At 49.4% G+C, this 20,955-nt stretch overlaps 2 protein-coding genes across 4 annotated transcripts in view; both read left to right on the plus strand.

The window, feature by feature from the left end:
* Positions 1–646: 646 nt before the first annotated feature.
* The window catches only part of LOC122378938 (transcription factor AP-2-alpha-like), a 44,117-nt gene continuing 23,808 nt past the window's right edge, over positions 647–20,955 (plus strand). For 2 of the 3 annotated variants that reach the window (XM_043360649.1, XM_043360651.1), the window contains exon 1: positions 647–928. In XM_043360649.1, the coding sequence (XP_043216584.1) occupies positions 899–928 (30 nt within the window). In that variant the 5' untranslated portion in view covers positions 647–898. Of the gene's footprint in view, positions 929–13,318; positions 14,070–20,955 lie in introns of those variants that run through there. The other variant, XM_043360647.1, reaches the window with a different exon arrangement.
* On the plus strand, positions 16,701–19,236 carry LOC122378939 (venom protease-like). Its single transcript, XM_043360652.1, has one exon. The coding sequence runs from the start codon at positions 16,803–16,805 to the stop codon at positions 17,766–17,768; it is 966 nt and encodes a 321-aa protein (XP_043216587.1). The 5' UTR covers positions 16,701–16,802; the 3' UTR covers positions 17,769–19,236.

The following is a 20,955-nucleotide window of genomic DNA, read 5'->3' on the forward strand; positions in this document are numbered from 1 at the left end:
AACAGGTGTGATCTGCATATGGTATATGTTTATAGTTCATTGCAATGTCTCTGGTACTGTTATGATAACTGTGCAGTCACAATAGTGGCGCTGCCTAAAGAATCTAAATGCCACCTTTGGGCCTCTGAACTCAGGCCGTCGAGCTAATTAACCTTTGATTTAACCGCATTGTGAGCTATTCTAGTTCTCTACCTTGAGTCTCCTTGCCTTCCCTCTTTCAGCATGCGCTCACCTCCGATGACCACTCTTGTATGTGCTTCCATTGTATTTCCTGTCTCATCTCAATTTTGTCCCAATCTTCAGTCCCGCTTTAGATACTTAGCTAGGAAACTGCATCTTCATGCTCCATCTGTTTTAGCCCCCACCTTCAATCATGCCCCCTTTCACAATTCAGTCCCCCTATCCGCCCCGCCTCACCCCTTCACGCCCCGCCTTTGCCTTTCACCCCCTCTCATGCCCCGCCTCACCCCCGCCTATGCTCCGCCTCATCTCCCCCTCATGCCCCGCCTCTCTGCCCCGCCCACCGTCCATGCGGTGCCAGGAGCGGCGTCTGTCGCGGCTGACGACGGCCTCGGGACCCGCCCCCGGCGCAGAGTGGCACGCTCTCCGCTGCCGCCGCCGCCGCCTCCGCCGCTGCCGTCAGTGCTCACTGGTGGTCGACCGAGACGGGTGTGGGCTGTAGGCGGAGCTAACGTGACGACGGCGACGGTAGGAGCGTCGAGGGCGACGTGAAGGATTGTGGTGTAGCGGTGGACGTGTGAGGGTTGAACAGGAGTGGTTGGTGACGAAAGACGGTGTAGTGAAGAGGACTTGGACATTGGCTGGAGGAGCCAGGAGGATATATCACACGAGTTGAAGAGGTTCAGGAGTGCTGCACCCGTGGCCGACTGAAGCTAAAATGCTGAACCTCGGAAACTACCCAAAGATGGTAAGTCAGGGGTACCGATGTCTTTGTTCTTTTATTTTTGTCGCAACTGTTCTGACTATCCTAATGTAAAAAATAGGCGATGGCTTTTCATTTGTTGACACATATACGCTGCATTAGAGTCACAAATAGGTGTTCAGCCATATCATAATTTCTATAATTAGAAACCACCATTTTGTGTAAAGTTGCGGTGGTGTTTTTATACCTACCTTCACATATCCCCCTCTACTTGCTCGCTCATTATTTACCGCAGGGTTTTTGTTTGGCCCTATACGCTTTTATCGGAAACGTTTTGAATGCATTTTTTAGATGCCGATTCCTTATAACCGAAGGTTTGTTGTCAATAGTTAAAACACTATTCTTTAGAATTGTGTTTTTCTATTGAAAAACAAATCTGAGTTCCCTGACAATTTGGCAAAAGCTGCCTGAGATCAGTACAACTTGATGCTCTTGAAAACGGCTGCTCCAAAAATTCTGATTTTTTCAGGATTTCTAGTGGGCCAGGTGATCTACGTTCTGGTATGGGTCTCCCCTCCGCGGACCATCTGGTGCACGTGCCACGTGACTTTGAAAATTCCCGTGTTAAGCCAATGGGCAAAATGAAAAAATGCGTTCCACGGCAGATTGCTCGAAAACGATCCAAACGACCCCCATTTTCTTCCATGCAGATCAACCACCATTCGGTGCACTACCCATGGGTATGTCGCAAAGTGGCCGGAAAAGTCCAGAACCACGTGCCACGTGCCGTTTAAAATGACCCTGCACACCGGAAATTGGGACTTTTTGTCATTTCGGCCCACCCATGATGCATACTATGGCGTGGGTGACCAAACAATGGGTGTCATCCGGTCGGCAACTGTTTAAGGTGTCGTCCAGTGGGCCAAAGTGGTAGTTTCAAACTTTTGGGATCCACCATTCTGGGGATTCTTTTTGACAATATACTTGCGTTTCTTGGCGCAATGTTCATTCCACCCAGCCGGTCGTCAATGCGTTAGGTGACCCAAATGACGATTGACCTGAAGGAAGTTGGGGGCGAGGAACACGCACGTGCCATCCGTTTTTTAATCGGGCGCTTTCATCTAGGAGATTTTTGCAGATATCTTTTTGATTAGTGAAAATGACCAGCCTAGCGGTATGCCAGTCGTTGATAAATTATTATCTTGCTGCGGCCGGGCGCTTATTTGCGGTGTTTGCGTTTGGCGGCTGGCGGGCGACTTTAAGTCGTTTTCGGTTAGCAGTTAGCGTCGGTGCGGTGCGAGCGATTTTTTTTCGGCGATTCGGCGTTTTTTTTGTGTGGTTTGCGGCGGTCGGGCGATTTTTTTGCCGTTTGCGTTGGCTTTTCGGGCGTGCGTTTTACACGTTTTGCGGTGTTTACGTTTTGCGGCGGGCGGGCGTTTTGTGTTTTTTTGCGGTGTTTGTCTTTGGCGGCGGGCGGGCGGGCGGGCGATGCGGGCGGTTTTCTTTTTTTTTTTGCGTCGTTTGCGGTGTTAAATTTGTTTGCGGTTGGCGGCCGCTTTTTCGTTTTTTTGCGGTGTTTTTTTTTTTTTTTTTTGGCGGCGGGCGGGCGATTTTTAGGCGTTTTCGGTTGGCGGTTAGCGGGCGTGCGATGCGGGCGGTTTTATTGTTTTGCGGCGTTTTTGCGTTTTTTTATTTGCGGTTTGTGGCGGGCGGGCGTTTGTTTATTTCTTGCGGCCTTTGCGTTGGCGTTTCGGGCGTGCGTTTTGCGCGTCTTGCGGTGTTTGCGTTTCGCGGCGGGCGGGCGTTTTTCACAATTCAAAGTTCAAACCTTCGGGCCACAGCGCTCCTCGAAAAGCGCTGCCCTCGAGTATTGAATTGTTTGTATGTATGATTTGATTTGGTTTATGATTCGCTCGTGTGATTGTTTTCCGTAAGTTTTCCGTGTCCGTAATGTTGGTCTGAGTTCTGACAGAATCCAATGCCTTTTTCAATCTCACGACTCTATAGTTTGCGGTGCTTCCAGGATACCCGGCTCATCACATGATGCACTTGTGAACACATATTGCACCATGAAATCTGAACTTTGCATGGGATAGGGTGTTCTTTTTGGAAACAATTTGTTTCGCATTGTGAGGAGTGAAATGTAGGTGTGTAAGCACCTATACCTTCACCAGTACCTATGTCGTCTTGCATATAGCCTCTCGTGAACTTTCGATAAACATGGAAAGGGATTACCAGTAAACCAACGGCGAAAATCGGTTCGACCCTCTCTCTCCCTTTCCTTCCCGACACCCATCCTCATCCATCTCCCAGGTTAAGTGATCTGGAGACTCAAATTCGTCAGTCCTCCCTCGGTCGGACTTGATAGCACCGCCGCACAGTGTGTGTCGGTACTTTCAAGAGAAACCGTCCACTGAAATACAATAATACCTAAGACGGATAGTATATCAGTTACTATACGAATAAGATCAAATATAGACCGTTACTTCTTCTGTGCCAAGACATTTTATGTGCGAATAAAACTATGCCAACCAGCTTCATCAGTCCCAGAGCCTGCTCTATATTATATTTAACGACAGGCGAAATTCCCTCGAAGCGGCGTCACTTCCACGCTGTCCCACGGCGGTCGCCGGAACAGGAGCGCTTCCTCGGCGCTCCACGGTATACCGGACCGCCTGCCGGAGCCCTGATGGCGTGGGTAAATTCAGAGCTGACACCGCAGTTCGGTGCCAAATACGAGGGTGCGCGGACGATAGTGTGGTTAGGTACAGGCTGAACTGGAGCAGTAGAAGCCGCATGGGAAACCGACTCCCGCTCGGCCATACAAATTTATGCCGACCGACGAGTGCTGTGTAACGGCGGTTTACCGGTCTCGTGTGAATTAGACTGACTGGGTGCCTCTTTGGCTGTTTTAGTGTTGGGCAAGCTAGAGCAGCTGTCGGCTGGATATTTATAATGGACAAGTATTAACCCGCGCGGGGCTGGGGTCTCCAGCCGAACGCGCGGGGCTGGGGGGGGGGGGGTAAATTTTACCCCCCCTGTTATCTCCCGAACTAATGGTCCGATTTGGAAAATTCAAACGCCAATCGAAAGCTCTCATCACGAACTACTAAAAACATGTACTTAATTTAAAGTTTGAGGTCAAGGTCAAGGTCAGGTCAAGGGTACAAATTGCAAGTTTCTACAGTATCGGCCTTGCACCGTAGTTGCCGAAGAATGGAGTCATGGACTGAGACTGATCGCCCAAAACGTGTTCTTAGGCTACCAAGACAATATTCGTTGCATACAATATCATTCAGAGGTCAAGGTCAAGGTCAGGTCAGGTCAGGTCAGGTCACCAAAAAACAAAATATAGAAAAGGGCATGTGCGACACATGTTTTATGGGTCATTTTACTCATAGAATTCAATAGGCACACTCAATAAGTGATATGGACCACCTCTGGATGAATTTCAGGTCGAGGTCAGGTCAAGGTCAGGTCAAGTGAGGTCAAATTTTGAAGTTGGTTGTTAAGGCCTAAAAAGGTGTCTATCTGATGCAGTTTTTCACGGCAAATCGAATGGTGCTATTTTTGTTTCCGTACGAGGTCTAGAACTTCCAAAAAAGTCATTTTTCAAAAAATTTGTGTGTCGTGACGTCATAAAATTTTGAATAACTCCCACATTTTTGAACCGATTCTTCTAAAATTTGGTATGTAGGTGCTCATAGACCACTTCTCTGACATATATTCCGGTTTTTTCGATAGACTCAAAATTTTGGATTTTATAATGATTTTCCCAAAAAAGTCAGTTTTTTGAAAAAATTTAGGCCAAAATCCAAAATTTTCAAAAAACCGAGATAGCCATTTGATAGACAAAGTAAAATTACGTATAACCTTTTTTGTTACGTCTTGATTCCTTTAAAAATGAAGATGTTAGCGGCGTTTGAACTTTTGCCGTTTTTGAGGCGAAAATGGCGAACATGACGTCACTAAAACGTCAATTTCTCAAAAATTTTCCGACGGATTTCGCTCAAATTTTCAGGGAACGTGTCAAATTGATGTAAGAAAAGGTACTGAAAGTTTGGCGGCGCTGCGCGCCGCCGTTTTTGAGATATCGCAAAAATTCGCGAGGGGGGGTAAAATTTACCCCCCCCCCCAGCCCCGCGCGGGTTAATCATGCGAGGCATCGATAATGAAGCAACAGTCTAAAGCTTGATTGTGAGATCTCATACACCATGTTATGCCTTGCCGGGAATCAGAATTCGAGGATCACTCAAAGAACTCAGCTGAATATCTGAAGCCTTCGAATCAAATCATGAGCTTCACTATGCACGACAAGCTTTCGAATTGTACATACGTGCGCGTTGCCACTCGATGAACCATGCATAAAGCTACGTTCGTTATTTATTACAATAGAGAAAGGAATACAAAATCACCCCGTTAAGATCGGGTCAATCGCTTAGGTATGCATGTAATTGTCTTTCACAACATAGTGGATGTGTCACCGCTCTCGAAAGCGTGTCATAACATCCTCCCCTCCCCTTTTAATTACCCCGCTGTCACCTGATGACCGGACTTTCTTCTATTACACCCGATGGGCTCGTCTGACGCAGCGTCCGATATCCATTACACAGTGGACGCGACTCGGATCGAACTTTTCAGCGGTCGTGACTTTCTCCGAGTCAGTCTTTAGCCTGATCTGTTCGGGCCTATTGTCACCAGCGGCTTCTGATTGCCTTTGACCAGTCACGTTTCGGAGGCGCTCGCCCCAAGTCGGCGAGTTAATCCTCGATAGGCTGGCCGCTCCGGCCGTGGGAAGATACGGCGATGTGCGCCGCCAGGTCACACCAGGTCACGGCAGCTGGCTTCTACTGGGTCACGCGGGGATGGTTCTGTGGAACGGTCACAAATGACCTAGGAGGGATTGCGGAAAGAGCGACGAGTATCTATTGCCTCTTCTGCCTTCAACTTAGTATAGAGCAGGACCTTGCGCGTGATGCGAAATCCCCTCTTTCAGTCGACTACGACAAGGTCAGTCAGCCCAGTCAATAAATGGCTCTTGGGCGGCGAGCGTGCCAAATCAAAACCGGAACAAGGGGATTGTCGCCTTTTCCCACACCGTTTCCGGGAATGGGGTAAAGTGACAAATTATTTAGGCCTTGGCCGGGACGGGGACGAAGTGACACCTCACCCACCCCACCAAAAGCCGCAGGCAGAGTAAATGTCGCTCGTGAGAGCGGACCCCGCGTTTGTCACACGTGCACTGGCCGCTGCACCGACACGAGTCAGGCATTAGCCACCCCGTGAGCTAGGGACGCTGCGCTGGTGTGTTATGGGAAAGGATTTTCCTGGTATGGTTCTATAAGCCGTGTTCTATATTGGTGGTGGGGTGGAATTTTGCCAAATCAGCAAAACATTTGAAAGCATTACTTGGCTCTTTTCGGTGTGAGCTGAACTTTCATTGCATGTTAAACCAACAAATGACAGCATTTATAGGTTTCTCATTTTCAGCTGACTGCTCAAAATCAAAGAAAATAATAAACGTAACACATTTATTATTTTCCGAATGTAAGATTATAGAATCTCAACTCTGAATGAATAATTTTACGCTTTCACATCGTACGAGGAGAGCATGAAATTTCCACGCTTTGAAACTCAGGGTACAGAGGGTACAATCTGAGATGATCTTTGGTCTCTAATTGACCAGTAATGCAAACTGCTGGAGCCATTCCCACTGTCGCAGAACAGAGTTGGTAGAGACCTCCACTCAGGACGCCGACAAAAACTCCGTCTGAGAGCCAAACGCACCCGAGTTTCACAGTCCGTAAAAACTCGGTCAGTGAAGGACCCGACTCATTCAACGGACGGTAAGAGCTTCATGGGGCTGTGCGACGATTACGCAAGGGTTCAGGCTGCCAAATTACCGGTCCCAGGGCAATCTTTCATAACCAATGACACTCTGAGACTCATTAGGCTGAAACTTGAATATTTTATGGAGATGAACCCTCAAATTGTTTACTTTATGTAAATTACCCTGAAGAAGATACAATTCTTTGTCCTGAGCGAGGACAAATGAACTTCTAGGCCGGCATCGTACCGACGGACAAAAAGTGATATCATCTTCTGTTAGATATCCGTTATTTATTGCGCACCCGTTTGGGTCATTTATCCGCCTATAACTAACGGTGTTCGAGTCATCGGACACCAGTTTGGCGTCTTTTCAGCAGCTGATTGCTGATGTAATTATCTCGTGGCCGGCCGGGCCTGATTGGCCGCTCCGATGGTTATTATGTGCGGCGCTGCTCCCGAACGGTGGCCGCTCTCCGGCTAATGCAGCTCCGGCGCGTCATCTTGCCACAAAAGGTCATTGTCTGTCGGGAGGCTGCGTTCGGCCGCCGGCGAAATGCGGAACAATGACACGGGGAGCACCAATTACTCGCCGGTGATGGCGGTGCGTCGAGCCGCCGACATTCCTAGCTAATCGCCGACCGGAGCAGCCTCCGGCTCCGGCCGGCGGCTCCGGCTCCGGTACCGGATCAGAGGAACTCGGCACTTTCGGCAGAGCGGCACCAGCATCGGACCTCTAATGATCCCTAATTGCAGGATCATGAGCGGTCAGCAGCTGAACATGGGTTGATAAACGAAATAAGCACCTGCCTAGCTGTATGATCATATTTGTCTACATATGGTTAATATCAGTCGCTTTACATTCAACAGACCGGTGCTGCCATTGGATTCAGTCTCCTCTTTGCCGCGGCTTGCGCGGCCTGGAATTTGAAAGTTCTGCAAACCTCCTCAAAACCTCCCTGCACCAGCGATAGTGAACTCTGCCGCATCTCGCATATCTCCGAGAGGGTCGGCGTCAGACGGTCAGCGTCGGCCCGCGGCAGCCGATTTTACACTGATTACCGTTCCATAAACCCTGCAGAGCCGCGGGCTTAGACGGTGTGCGAGGGAGCCAGTCGGTCGGCCGGCCGGGCGGGGCGGCCAGATATGCCCCGGGGCTACTGCAGTGGCGGCTGGACGGCAGGCATACCGACTGCGGAGTCACGCAATCGAGCCGTTTGGCGGAGTTTGATGGGCGCCTGGCTGCCCGGCCATACCGGCCCGGGGTAGGCTGCTGCCTACAAATCGCCACCGAACTCGCTGCTCAAAGTCGGGCACAGGGCACAGCGGGGCTGGCTGTGCAGAGGTCTACCGGCCTGGCACGCTGGTGGTTAAAATGTGAAGGTTTAGGTCCACCAGAAAGGAAATAGAGGTTTCGCTTTTTGGATGTGTTCCCTGTCCCCTTTTTAGATTACATTTGTCAGGAAAGGTAGGTATTCACTTATGTTTAAAGCAAATCTTGATCAGTTGAGACCTGAAAACTATCAAATGAGGATAGGGGAAGACGGGGGAACATCGCCCTTTGGGGAACACCGCCCACCCCGATATCAGAAATATAAAAAGGCCTAGGGCGACAGCTGACTGTCTTTTGGCAGCGTGACGACAACAGAAGTGCAGGCATGGGCAGTGCACCGCATTGGTTTAGGTGATTTGCGAGAAATTCCAAATTTTACGTTTCGTGAATGCGTTTTATACTTTTTCTAGCATAATAAGCAGAAGAAAACTTATAGACTGTGAACGAGTGCCCCCCATCAACGATGTTTGTTTACTTCTGTGACGTGCAATGACGAAAAGCCACTGATTGCAGTGGACTCGTTGTGAATAAATAAGTTTCAAGTTTCAAGTTTCAAGTTACCTTATTTGACAGACATTAGTCCTGAAGTAGTAGTTTATGCCATAATTGGGACTCATCCAAGCATTACGTGCTTCCGCTCGAGCAAAATTTGTGTCGTGCTGCCATATTGAAGTTTTTTTTTTTTGGGGGGGGGGAAATGCAGACACTTGGGTAACACCGCCCACTTGGGAAATTCGGTATTTAAAAGCACGTTATGACACCTAACCCAGGAGTGGCGCATTTCAAATAAAGAAAGAACGTTGTTGCTATGTTTCCTTTTTAGAGGAAAATGAAAAATTTCGAAAAAAATGAAATTTTGGGAATTAAAGCCGTCTAGTTATATAAATGAGTACTACATTGTCCCAGGGATATACGAGTAATAAAATCGTTTCCACTGTATTTTATAAATATACTAAAACGCCTCGAAATTTGCGATAAGAAGAACGACTTAACAGTCAGCAATCTGCAAGTTTCGATGCCTGCTGAGCTCGGGCGGTGTTACCTAACGGTCGGTGTTACCCCGAAAAATGTAAACATTTACTAAATGTGGAATAATGCAATTATGAACGACATTACAAGAAAACAATTGGTTGATATGTATGTAAAAAATGATGTGACAATCCAATAAAACTGAGAGATTGATCATTTGGCCAAAAATTACGTGACTAGACCCTAAAAGGTTAAGGGGGTCGGTGTTCCCCCATGTTCCCTAAATGAGGAAAAGAGGAATAGCTAAATGAGGAATGAGAAAGCAAATGTCAAATAGCAGTCGTGAACGCACCTTTTTATTCCACTTTTTATTCGGCGTCAGCAAACAACCTGTCTTGGATATAGTTAACAAAGTTCATGTTTCAGGTGATTTCCGTAATCAAAGCCCATCAAAACCTTTACAGCAGGGTAATTGTTGCCTGCCGGCCGTCTCGGCACGCACTCTGGGTATACACTGGGCAGTGGCGTGGCGGGGCGCCCGCAGGCCCCTAGGGCGGCGTTTACCCTAACAACAGGAAGAGGGTGGAGGGTGGCGCGGCTGACCCCACTGACCCGGCCCTATAAGGCTCAGCTCAGCGCCCCTCCAGAACAAAATGGCGCCGCGCGTGATTTACGATGGGGCTGTGTTGTGACGGAAAGGGGAAGTGGCAATTACCGAGGAAAAAATGAGGGGCTGTATTGAATTGGGGTGTTAGCTTCTCCGATGACGGGCAGCATGCTAGCGTAAAGGGAAGCTCTGACGTGAATATCTTACCTACATACATTATGCAATTTTTACTTTAATGCAATGAGCACATCTATAATAATAATCAGCTCAATAATTTACTGTTAGGACTGGGCCCGAAAAACATATTTATAGGTAATGCACATTATCAGCCCTGTTACTCCAGTATCCCGTCATTGTTATGTCTAATATCGAGAGGGAATTCGCTTGGACTTGGTATTGATAGCAAACGAAATAGATGGACCATTGGCAGCCCCAGGTGCCCCCGCGGTAGCAGCATCGCCTTCATCCGTCTCTATCTGTCATCTAAACCCTCCCTCTCCCTCCCTCTCCCCTCCCCCTCTCTGCAGCCCGCTGAGCTCCCCGTCGCCACCCATTCTCCTCGCTCGGGGAGCGGGCGCGGCGCAGCGCTGACCGCCCCGTCCGCAGCGCCGGTCACCGGCCGCCATTGTCTGATCGGTAATTACGGCTCGCTGACCGTTCTGTCGCTGCCGAGACACAACAAACATCGGGAGTGTAGCGCTGCCCGCCGCCCCGGGGCTCGGTAAGCGCTCTGGCGCAACTCTGGAGCGGGCCCCGGTGGCAGCGCCGGAGGCATGGCTCTAGAGTTGTCACGTGGTCGATGGATGTCGGTGTTTCATAAGTTTGACACGGTTTATCGGCCTTGGTTTATCGGAGACTGACCCGTATCCAGCCCTGACGTGTTCGGTAATGCGTGCTTGTCTGGCATATGCCCCGATGATGACAATAAAAAACACCCATGCCACACATGTCCGATGCAATCGAAATTAACCCCGCGTTCGATGTCTCCCGGACGGCGAAGATTCTACGCCGTCCGGCCAATCACGTTCCACAACCGCAGCCGAGCCCCTGCTGACCTTGGACGGGATTGGCCGGACGACGTAGAATCTTCGTCGTCCGAGAGACATCGAACGCGGGGTAAAAGAACTATATAGTTGAAATATTTTTCAAGCAAAATGGATGCATAATTTTAGTAAGTAGTAGGCACCCGATCAGTCATTGCAGAGAGGTTTATTATGATTATGATGACTTTGTTCAAACCTAACCTATATCTGACTATTAGTATCAACCGCCCCATCGTAAGTTCCGCAGCAAAACTATACCAACTACCGTTCGGGCACAAACGCAGAAAGGCTTGCATGTTGCAGGGCACAGGATGACCGCTGCTGGGCAGTCACCCGGTCACCCAGTGCCATTGACAAGAGGCTGACACAACGTAACGGTTTACATGAATCAGTTTGTGAGCTCCTCTACTCGTAATAATCACATTGGCCTCAGTTGGAGTAAAAATCGATTATCAAGTTCTTGTTAGCAGTCATGTATTTCATTCTTGCTGCTGAACAAGATAATTTCGGTGTATGGGGAGTTGGGACCATTCAGGGTCGTGGGATGGGCACATTCCGCGGAATGGGAGTGACTGGTGGGATAGCCCATCCAGGCGCTCAGTCGGTTCCATTCGAAGGAGCTAGGATCTAACCTCCGTCCACTCTATGGTATTTATAATGACCGTCATCCCGAAAACGTGGATGACTGCGGTATCAGAATAGGGTGAACGAAGGATCGGGATGGACTGCTCCCGTGGGGCGTGGAGAGGGTGAATCAATTATTGTTTGATATGTAGTAGGAGTAGGGCCCTCTTCGGTCTGACGAGACATTCTCAGAGCCCGAAGGATGATAAAGAGTTAGGGCTAGACATTGGCCAGGACGGCCGGCCAACCTGCTGCACCGTCGGGGCTGAGACAGTGACAGTGGACAGAACAGACCAACCAGCACTGTAAAATCCCCACCGCACGTGAGCCTGCTCCTGAGGAGCTATTCACGTCGCCCATGAAGATGATTGTCGAGCCCGAGCCCGGATCAGGGGCCCGACGAGATGGTCGAGACTCGAGCCCTTGCCGAAACCATCTGGCGGGCGTCGAGCACAGGTATATGTTTGTGATTCTACCACCAGATGGCGGCCGGAGGTCATCCGTGGGTCTTCGCGGGTCTCACTGAGCTCAGCGCCTACAGTGCTGCCACCTAGTTTCCAAGTGTGCACCTTCGTAGGTGGCGCTACCGCAGCACATTTACCGCAATCGCTAGAGGGATATCTTTCTATGCAGACATGCAGTCACCGGACGAGGCCGGCAGCCTGTAGGTACGGAGACTGCAGTTGGGCAGAAACGCTAGCACCAGATATTGTTCTAGTCTTCAATGCAGTCTCCCTTGATGAGAGACGCTCCCAATCGGTTACAATCGGTTACGGTACGGCTTGACACTGCAGGCATGGTATGGTGTAGTATGGGAGCAGCAAACCAAAAATTTCTTTCTAAGCGCAGGCATTGACTAATGACTATTGATATTCACGTATAAGCTAAGGCTTGTGCACGAGCGGCAACTATCAACACAAGCATGAGGAATGCGTGTGCTCGAATATTCGATGAAGTCAGAGCTAGCTGGGTTATCATCAAAACACGTATACCGATGTTGTATATCAGGCTGGCAAACTTTTCAGACCCACGACTGTCAATTAGGCCTTTTTACGTATTTCATAACATCCATGCTCAAAACGATGGCGAGCAAATCATCCATGGTTTCCCACATGGAACGCTGCTGTGTGGGAAATGCGTGTGATCGACACAGCCGTTGATTGAGAGGGCGTGTCGATTAGAACAGCCAGGGAAGCGTCGCAACAGGATGTGAAATCGCTACTGGAGAGCCAGCTGTCTCTCTCTCTCTCTCTCTCTCTCTCTCTCTCTCTCTCTCTCTCTCTCTCTCTCTCTCTCTCTCTCTCTCTCTCTCTCTCTCTCTCTCTCTCTCTCTCTCTCTCTCTCTCTCTCTTTATAGGTAGGTAGTCGAGTGCCCAGCAGGACCCTACCCCATACGCTCGTAGTTGACGCCAATATCCAACCGGGTCAGGGGTGTTGCCGACTGAATGGAAACTTCCTTTTCACCCTTCCATTCCTCTGGCTATATGTGAGTCCTGCTTCAGCGAAGTTGGTCGGAAACACACACACACAGCACCTCAGGTAGTCATATTTTCGCACCGTCATCTCTTGATTTCTAGTTGCGTAGCTCAGTGTGGCTTATACTCGTTTTGTGTAGTTGGTTAGCTGTGGACATATACATTTGGACTATAGCCAAAGAAAATACTAAGTTCATTCAGGCTACATGCCTTGCTTACTGTTTCAAGCGCGAAAATAAAAACCGGGCTAATTTCCTAATGTGTTCCCATCATTCCTCCAGCGGGAGGGGAGGAGATTCCGCGGCTACAGGTACAGACAGGGTCGTGCACAGGACGTGATTTATCAGTGACCGCAAAAAGAAAGATTCCTTATTAAACATTGCATTGCTAACAGGTTAACTCACTTTCAAAGAGGTCATCTGACTTACTAAGAAAGGAATGTTTGCAAAAATCACAAGTTTACTGCCACCTTTCGCCTCCCCGCTCCCTGCCCGACCAGAGTCTGAGTCGATCGGCGCCCGTCCCCAGCCCGGACTGACCGAGCCGCCGTCATACCGCGTCAGTTCGTCCCCAGCCAGGCCAGATGCGCGGGGCAGATCAAGATAGCGCCTGGCTGAAGGGTCGGGGCGATCGAACATCCCACAGGGAACAGCGACAGGTCCGGTGGGGCTGATCGGGAGCGTCTCCGCTGTATACTCCGTCTGGCCAATGAAGTTTCAGCAGAGTATATGAACAGCAACTTCCCAGAAATATTGATCAAATTCATGGCGTCTGACCGGCCGAGACCAACAGCCCGCGGCTAAGGTCACGGGCAACACCTCAGGCTTTGTCCGCGGCCGACCGGCCTTGTGGCTAGGCGGCCGGCGGCCCGTGTGCCCAAGGTCGCACCTGAGGGCAGGCGGCCATTTTGAGCAGGCGGCGGCGCCGGCGCACCTGTGCTCCGCCGCCGCCGCCGCCGGCGCCGTCGGCCGCGCCAGTGGCGTGCGATTGCCGGGAGCGAGCGTGCGGCGTCGGGCAGGGAGTCATGGCGGCGCGCAGTCCGCCGGCACACAGTGACGACTCGTCGGAGACGGCGCGCAGCCGCGACGGCGCCGACGGCGAGCAGATCCAGATGCCGGTCCGGCTGCGGCACACCAACGAGGTGGCGTACGCGATCATCGACGGCCGCGTGACGCAGGTGCAGGTGGCCACAGCGGCGGACCTGGCGGCCGCCGCCGCCGGCGCCGACATGGAGAACGACGAGGTGCCCGCCGATGTCGACGATGAGATGAACGAAGAGGAAAACGACGCCGATGAGGATTCGATGGAGGTAACCGGGGATTGAGGAGGAAGGGAGGAAGGGAGGGAGTCGATCTACGAGTCTCGGCAGAGGTGGTGAGGACGCTGTGAAATGTCCTGGGGGAATGCATAGAGTTTTCATCTTATTTGATATTCGCTGTTTGATCGCTGTTTAAAAAGTTTGATATTCGCTTGTGCCTTTGCACCCTGAAGTCATCACATGCTCATTGCCTAAGGCTTTATGCAAATTGACGGATGATATTGATGTTATGGTACCTAGTACCTAGTATGTATAGCTGATTTAGTAGGCTGCCTTGCGATGTCTGTCTATCAGAACTTCGCTGTACATATAGTATAAGTTACACGTTAGCTCTGCACTTTTACGCTGGATGGTGCTTGCTGGCGATATCACGTCACATTCCCCGCACGTGAGTCAGCCGGCGGTGGTTTTGCCAGTTGCCGGACTCTGGTCTTCCCCTCCCCCTCGCGGCAACCCCCCAGGATCACTCAGCTGAGTATTATACCACGGGGAAACCACCAACCATCATCACCCATACGAACCTTTCGGAGAATCGGTTTGTAGCTGGTGGGGTGGGAAATCGATAAGTGATAGACAATTGCGGAGAAGTGGATGAATTCCTTCCCATAGCATGCCATACTAGCCAGCTATTCGATCACTGTGCTGCTCGATTCACTTTCAGCTAGAAGTTTTTGTTGATCGATCAAGCACGACTTGCACTTCTTTCTTCTGCGTTTCCGTTTGACTGTGGTTGTTTTTGTCGTTCCCACTTGACCTTGAACTTGCTCCCTCATCATCTGATGTGGTAGGGGTAGTGGTAGAGGTAATGGTAGGGGTAGTGGTAGGGGAAGACGTAGGGATAGAAGTAGGAAAAGTGTATGTAGACCAGGCTGATTCAATGTGACAGGAGGTGGCATATGTGATTTGGCCTGACCGAAGGTGACCTGACCTGACCCAATGTGACCGGTGATGACACCCTTGGGCCCTGACCCGACTTGACCCCGTATCAATTAAATTACACTCAACGAAACCCTAAGCAAGTTTCCTCTGCACATTTCCGTCTAAATCTATGCTTCCAGACGACGTATTAATATGAATCCAACACCACTCGAAAAGCTAATTGGCTGCTGCCAATTACAAACATGTAAAAACATGAAAATTCGACAAAGTGAACCGAGGTCATCAAAAGTCAATGACCTGACCTGACCTTCAGGTGACCTTGACCTCTACCCTAATGCATGGGAGCAACATCGAATTACATGTTTGAATGCTTGAAACCACGAAAAGACTGCAAACGCGCGGCTAATGCGAGCCGACATACGCCGAATCGCGATTCCGGCCAAACATGGTCTCAGAAAATAGGTCACAGGTCAAAGGTCATTTGGGTCAGGGTCATGAAGTTTTCAGGGTAGATATGAAATTGATTAACACGAGGGTACCGAAAGGTCCGTCGCAATCGGCCGCTTTTTACGCGAGTTATTTGCGGAAAACCTTAGGGGGTTGCATCACCCGCCGTGCCGGCGAGGACTAATGGGTGCCACGTGACACGTGCTAGAAAAATGCGTATTTCCTCAGAATTTTGTTCGGCTCTCAAGTTTCCTTCAAGGCATCGGCATCCGAGTTCAATGAACTTTGAAAAGAAAATGCATGGCAAGCGGGTGCCTCTCATTTGTTTATTGGCAGCTTATTTATTTTTATAAACAGAGTCGAATGCAGGTGTTGATTTTCGTTGAATGGGGACAGTTTGTAATACGATTATACAAATGCACCGCGCTTGCCGCAATGCCACCCCTGCCGCGCGGTAGGGGTGGCAGGCTGCCATAGGGGCCTCCTATTTCGACACAAGTGACAAGGGCCTCCTGTGTGGGCACAGGGACCTCCTGTACGGGCACAGTGACCTCCTATTGGGGAACAAGGGCCTCGTGCGTGGGCACAGGGGCCTAATCTGCTGGCACAGGGGCCTCATATGCTGGCACAGGGGCCTCCTGTGCGGGAATAGGGGCCTCCTGTGCGGGCAAAGGGGCTCTGTGCGGCAGGGGTGGCAGGCTGCCACCCCTGCCCCTATGGTGGCGCCGCCACTGAGTGCACGGTTCAAAGGATATAGAAAAGTCAAAAGCGAAAAACACAACCACAACATCCTTTAGTGGCGCCAGATAACCGACATATAGGGGAAGAGGGGGAACACCGACCCGCTTAGCCTTTTAGGGTCTAGTCACGTAATTTTTGGCCAAATGATCAATCATAATAATATAAGAATATCCAGTAACCTCATAATATAAATCAGAAATAGGAGCAAAAAAGTTATATTTAGAATGATCAAATATTTCGCTCTTGGAGCTTCATCAGCGATAATTACAGAAAAACATACGTTTTAAACGTGGAACGACAAAGAACACTGCACTGCAGGTGTGCACTGTCCACACCTGCACTTCTGTTGTCGTCACGCTGCCAAAAGACAGTCAGCTGTCGCCCTAGACCTTTTTATATTTCCGATATCGGGGTGGGCAGTGTTCTCCAAAGGGTGGTGTTCCCCCGTCCTCCCCTATTTGATAAAGATCAGAGCCGCAAATGCTCCTGAGGTGAGGTTCCTGGAAAAGATTACCGGTACACAAAGCTTCGTGGACATTTGTTCCTGTTCGATGGACTTTCCAGGCTGCAGGCTGTCGGTGAAGAATAAAACAAAGAGCGGCTGATGGTGTCAGCCAGTCGGTTGTCGGCCGCGGAGTTAGTCAGTAGCTGCTCGGCATGGCGTCCGCCCGTTCCACGCTGGCGACAGCTCTGCTGTCCGTCGCCTGTGGTCAGATTATCTTCGATGGAGATCAGCTGGGGCGTCAACTGGTGAGAGATTGCGGCGTGGCCCAGCCCAGCGGAATATTTTCCCCTTCACTTACTACTCGTCTTCGCCGCAGCACTTCACTGCTTTCCCCAAAGACGGTAGATCCAGGACTTAACGTCTCTACCGTTGTCGGTGGTCAGAACGTGCAGCAGGAGCTGGGCCGCTGGCCGTGGGTCGCGCTGCTCGAAGAGCGACTCGACGGACAGCGCCGCTGGAACTGCGGCGGCACGCTCATCTCGGCTCGCACCGTGCTGACGGCGGCCCACTGTGTGGTCGGTCGGCGGCCCTCTGACCTGACCGTCCGGCTGGGAGAGCACGACCTCTCCAGAACCAACGACGGACGGCACGTGGATGTCTCCGTGGCGCGCACCACGATACACCCGGGCTACGTGGGTAAGCAGAACGACATCGCGCTGCTGCAGCTCAGTCGGCCGGTGACGTTCAGCCGCAGGATCCAGCCGGTCTGCCTGCCGGCCGTCGACGCCAGCCACACGGGCAAGACGGCCGACCTGGCCGGCTGGGGGCGCACCGAGTTCAACGGCGAGGCCTCGGACGTGCTGCAGGAGGCGCGACTGCGCGTGGTAAACGTCAGTCGCTGCGAGCAGGCGTATGAGCAACTGTTAACGTTCGACCGCGACTTCCCCGGCGGATTTCAGGGCACTAAACTGTGCGCCAGCAGTGCCGACGGAACGTCCAAGGACGCGTGCCAGGGCTACTCGGGAGTGCCTCTGGTGTACAGAACCACTGGGATAGAGCGCCGCTACCAGGTGATCGGAGTCGTCTCCACAGGACTGGGCTGTGGCAACCCCAAATACCCCACCATCTACACAAAGGTCTCCAAGTACATTGCGTGGATATTTAACAACAGTAGTTAATAAGATCTGATGACAAGTAGTACCTATTATTATGGATAAACAATGGGAACTATTTTTATTATATTATTTAAGAATGGCGACATGTTTTTCGACAAAAATATTTTTTCTAGCCTTACTATCCAAATAACAATAATTAAAACATTGGCCTGATTGCACATCATAAAATTGAATAATGTGGCATAACAGATAGAAAATTCGTTCAAAGAAACATGTCGTGCCTTTAGAAGGGGTGATTCAAGCTATACCTAGGGCACTGGACACCAACAACGTTCACCCAAAGATACAATTTACCTTGCGAAGACGAAGAAAACGGTACGCTAGCATTTTTGGACACGCGTATCTGGAACCGGGGAATTTTGTTTTAAGATGGTGCTCTCTTTGCAATTTATCTCTTTGCTTAAAGTGTTTGCGGATCTTCCGTTGTGTTGAACCGACCGACTTAGTATGCGAAAGCATAATATCACGAGTTTTGCTTTTACCGCCTTCATGTTTTAAGCTCAATAACCATGGTATCATATAAATCCAGATATAAATCTACTAAAAAATCCTCGTTTATCCACGCGCATTGATTTTACTTAAATGTTTTTAGGGGTCCTCTATTCGCAAAAAAAAAACCGTCTAACTTTTTGAGAAGCCCTAGATTGTCTCATGCATTTGTACAGCATGTCGACGAGGCTGTTCACCTTCTAGACTAGAACGGAATTTCAATTATGTGTTGTAAAAGAAACATAGACACTAGACAGGCTTCATAGGCAGCATTCATTATTTTCTACGCTCTATATTTTTGAATGACAATGTTGGTAAAATCAGTAGGTACACGGCTCAGCTTCTTGTAAGGGATCTGGCGAACAGGAGTGCGACATAGTTAAAATGCGACATGTTTCTTCAAACGAATTACTATCGGTTATGTCACTTTATTCTCTTGTATGATGTGTATTTAGGCCAATGTTTTAATTATTGTCAGTTGGATATTAGGGTTTGAAAAAGACCTTTTTGTGGAAACACGTATAGTCGTGTAGCCATTTTAAATGGATATGATTAAAAATAGTTTCCATTTTTTATCCCATAAAAACAGTAGCTAGATACAGGACGCAAATTCCTGTGAACCGTGCTTCGGTTCATCATTTCCTGAAATATCGAGGCCTGTTTACTAAAAAATAAGCTAATTTTGAGAGAAATAAGAAACGTTTACAGGAAGTTACATCTGGTTAGCAAGTATAGGTTTGATTTCCATCGATCGCTTTTATGGGCCTTAACGATACCTAGTCCATTTAAATAGTTTGCGGCTCTCATCTGGACGATTCTTCTCGGAGACGGATGCACGTTTACATATTTTGTTTATTGTGTGATATGTTAGTACGCACACATGTCGACGCATTTAGAAAAGCAGAATAAGTTTGTCCAACATGGATATGCATTATATGTTTCTACTATACTATTTGTAAAATGAAACTCTGTCTTTCTGTCTGTCTGTGTGTTTGCACCGTGCAGAGGTGTGCTTTGACGTCGTGCACAGGTTAAACGGTGCGTTCGAGAAGGTTGAAAATCGCAGGGTGTTTTGATGACGTCACGGGCATGTGCAATGTCGAGTTTCGCGTCTTGGTGGTGGGACACGCTCTGGAAAAAGGCGCATTTCCTCCAAATTTTGCTCGGCTCTCGCTCAATCTTGCTTCAAGGCGTCGGCAGCCGGGTTCAATGAACTTTAAAAAATGCATGGCAAGCCTCAGCGGGTCACAAACGGTACGGTCGAGGGGGTTAAAATTTGCACACGGTGCTCATGACGTCACGGGTACGTGCAGTGTCGAGGTTCGAGCCTTTGGAATTGTAATGTAGATGTCTCAATATATTTCAATATTTTTCAGTACTATGCTGTTCCTCTTCCTACCCTCCTTGCAAAGTAAAGCCAGGCCGTATCACCTATCGCTGAAGTTTGATACCATAGTTAAGTATTTGGTACCTATCTAAGGGGTGACAGCAAACACATCACAGCAAAGTGACGTCCAACACATTCATAGTAATTCAGACTGTCAGCGCTGAACACTATCAAGCTATATAACTCCGGACTGTTTCAGAGATTAACGTTAATAGACCGCTGGAGATGCTCGCTGCATTTCTGCAGAGACACATGCCCTTATGTATTTTATTTTATATCATGAGTTAGATAAGCTCTGGATATATTAAGAGCATCATTTACCGTCTTAACCAGTTATTAATGACCGAATTGAACTCATCACTGTCTCGCTAGAAAGCGATGTATTCATTGCTTTCACTATTAATTAATAAATACAACTATCTAGCTCAGCTGTTATGAAGTTCGCCTCATTCTGAATACGGATTGGCTTATCTGCTGCTAAGACTAGTACATGCTGTCCCTTGACAAACTGGGCGTCTGAGCTAACTTTGTCATTGACAATCGGGGATAAACTAATTTCTTTTAGCTTAAAAACAAAAAGAAGTGGAAAAGTCATGGTTTAGAAAGAAAGTAAAGGTCCCAAAAGATTTCAGTTGAAGCTGGTTCCGGCATTTTCTACAGTATGACCGGGGATCTCACGGTGACCTGATGGTTTCATTTTGCAACTATTTAATTTGTATCTACGCGACGTGGCAAATGCTTCTGTCCAAGTTGCACATTGCACAATGCATATGTCTGTGCACTTTGTATCGAAAGCTATCGAGATATGTATTACTTGACTGGCAAGCACCTTCCATGTCTCAATAGCGTATTAGAAAAACAAGCCCGCGCAAAGGAGTACTTCTTCAAAGCCAGCGACTGCTCATTCAACCATAAAACAGATTGGTCACAGATCACCCGCCTTCTTTCCACACCAAAGAAGCCAGAACGCCGTTCTCCATTTGTTTCCTGCTCATCCATTCAGCTCACACTGCATGATGCTGACGCGGAAAATAATTATCAGCATGTCGTGCACGAGTGGCGCCGCTAAATCAGCATTGCGACACGCCTGTAATGCATTTCCGCCGGCTAATCACTGGTGGCAGGCTCGACGCCGACCGCCCGGGACGGACCGTCCGTGCACAGTCGGTGCGTCAGTGCAGAGTGTGCACAGTGCAGCGATGACTCGGCGACTCGGCGGACCCTCTAATGTTTGTCTAACCGGCCGCCGCCCGTGCATACACATCTGCCGTTCGGTGGGGTCCGCGGCGCACGAAGCAGCAGTGCGCCGCTGTG

Source organism: Amphibalanus amphitrite, unplaced genomic scaffold, assembly GCF_019059575.1.
Source record: "Amphibalanus amphitrite isolate SeventyFive unplaced genomic scaffold, NRLGWU_Aamphi_draft 000068F_arrow, whole genome shotgun sequence".
In the NCBI taxonomy this organism is placed as follows: domain Eukaryota; kingdom Metazoa; phylum Arthropoda; class Thecostraca; order Balanomorpha; family Balanidae; genus Amphibalanus; species Amphibalanus amphitrite.

What these genes read in the sequence shown, in the direction of transcription:
- LOC122378939 (XM_043360652.1), top strand. Translation starts at nt 16,803, where the DNA reads ATGGCGTCCGCCCGTTCCACGCTGGCGACAGCTCTGCTGTCCGTCGCC.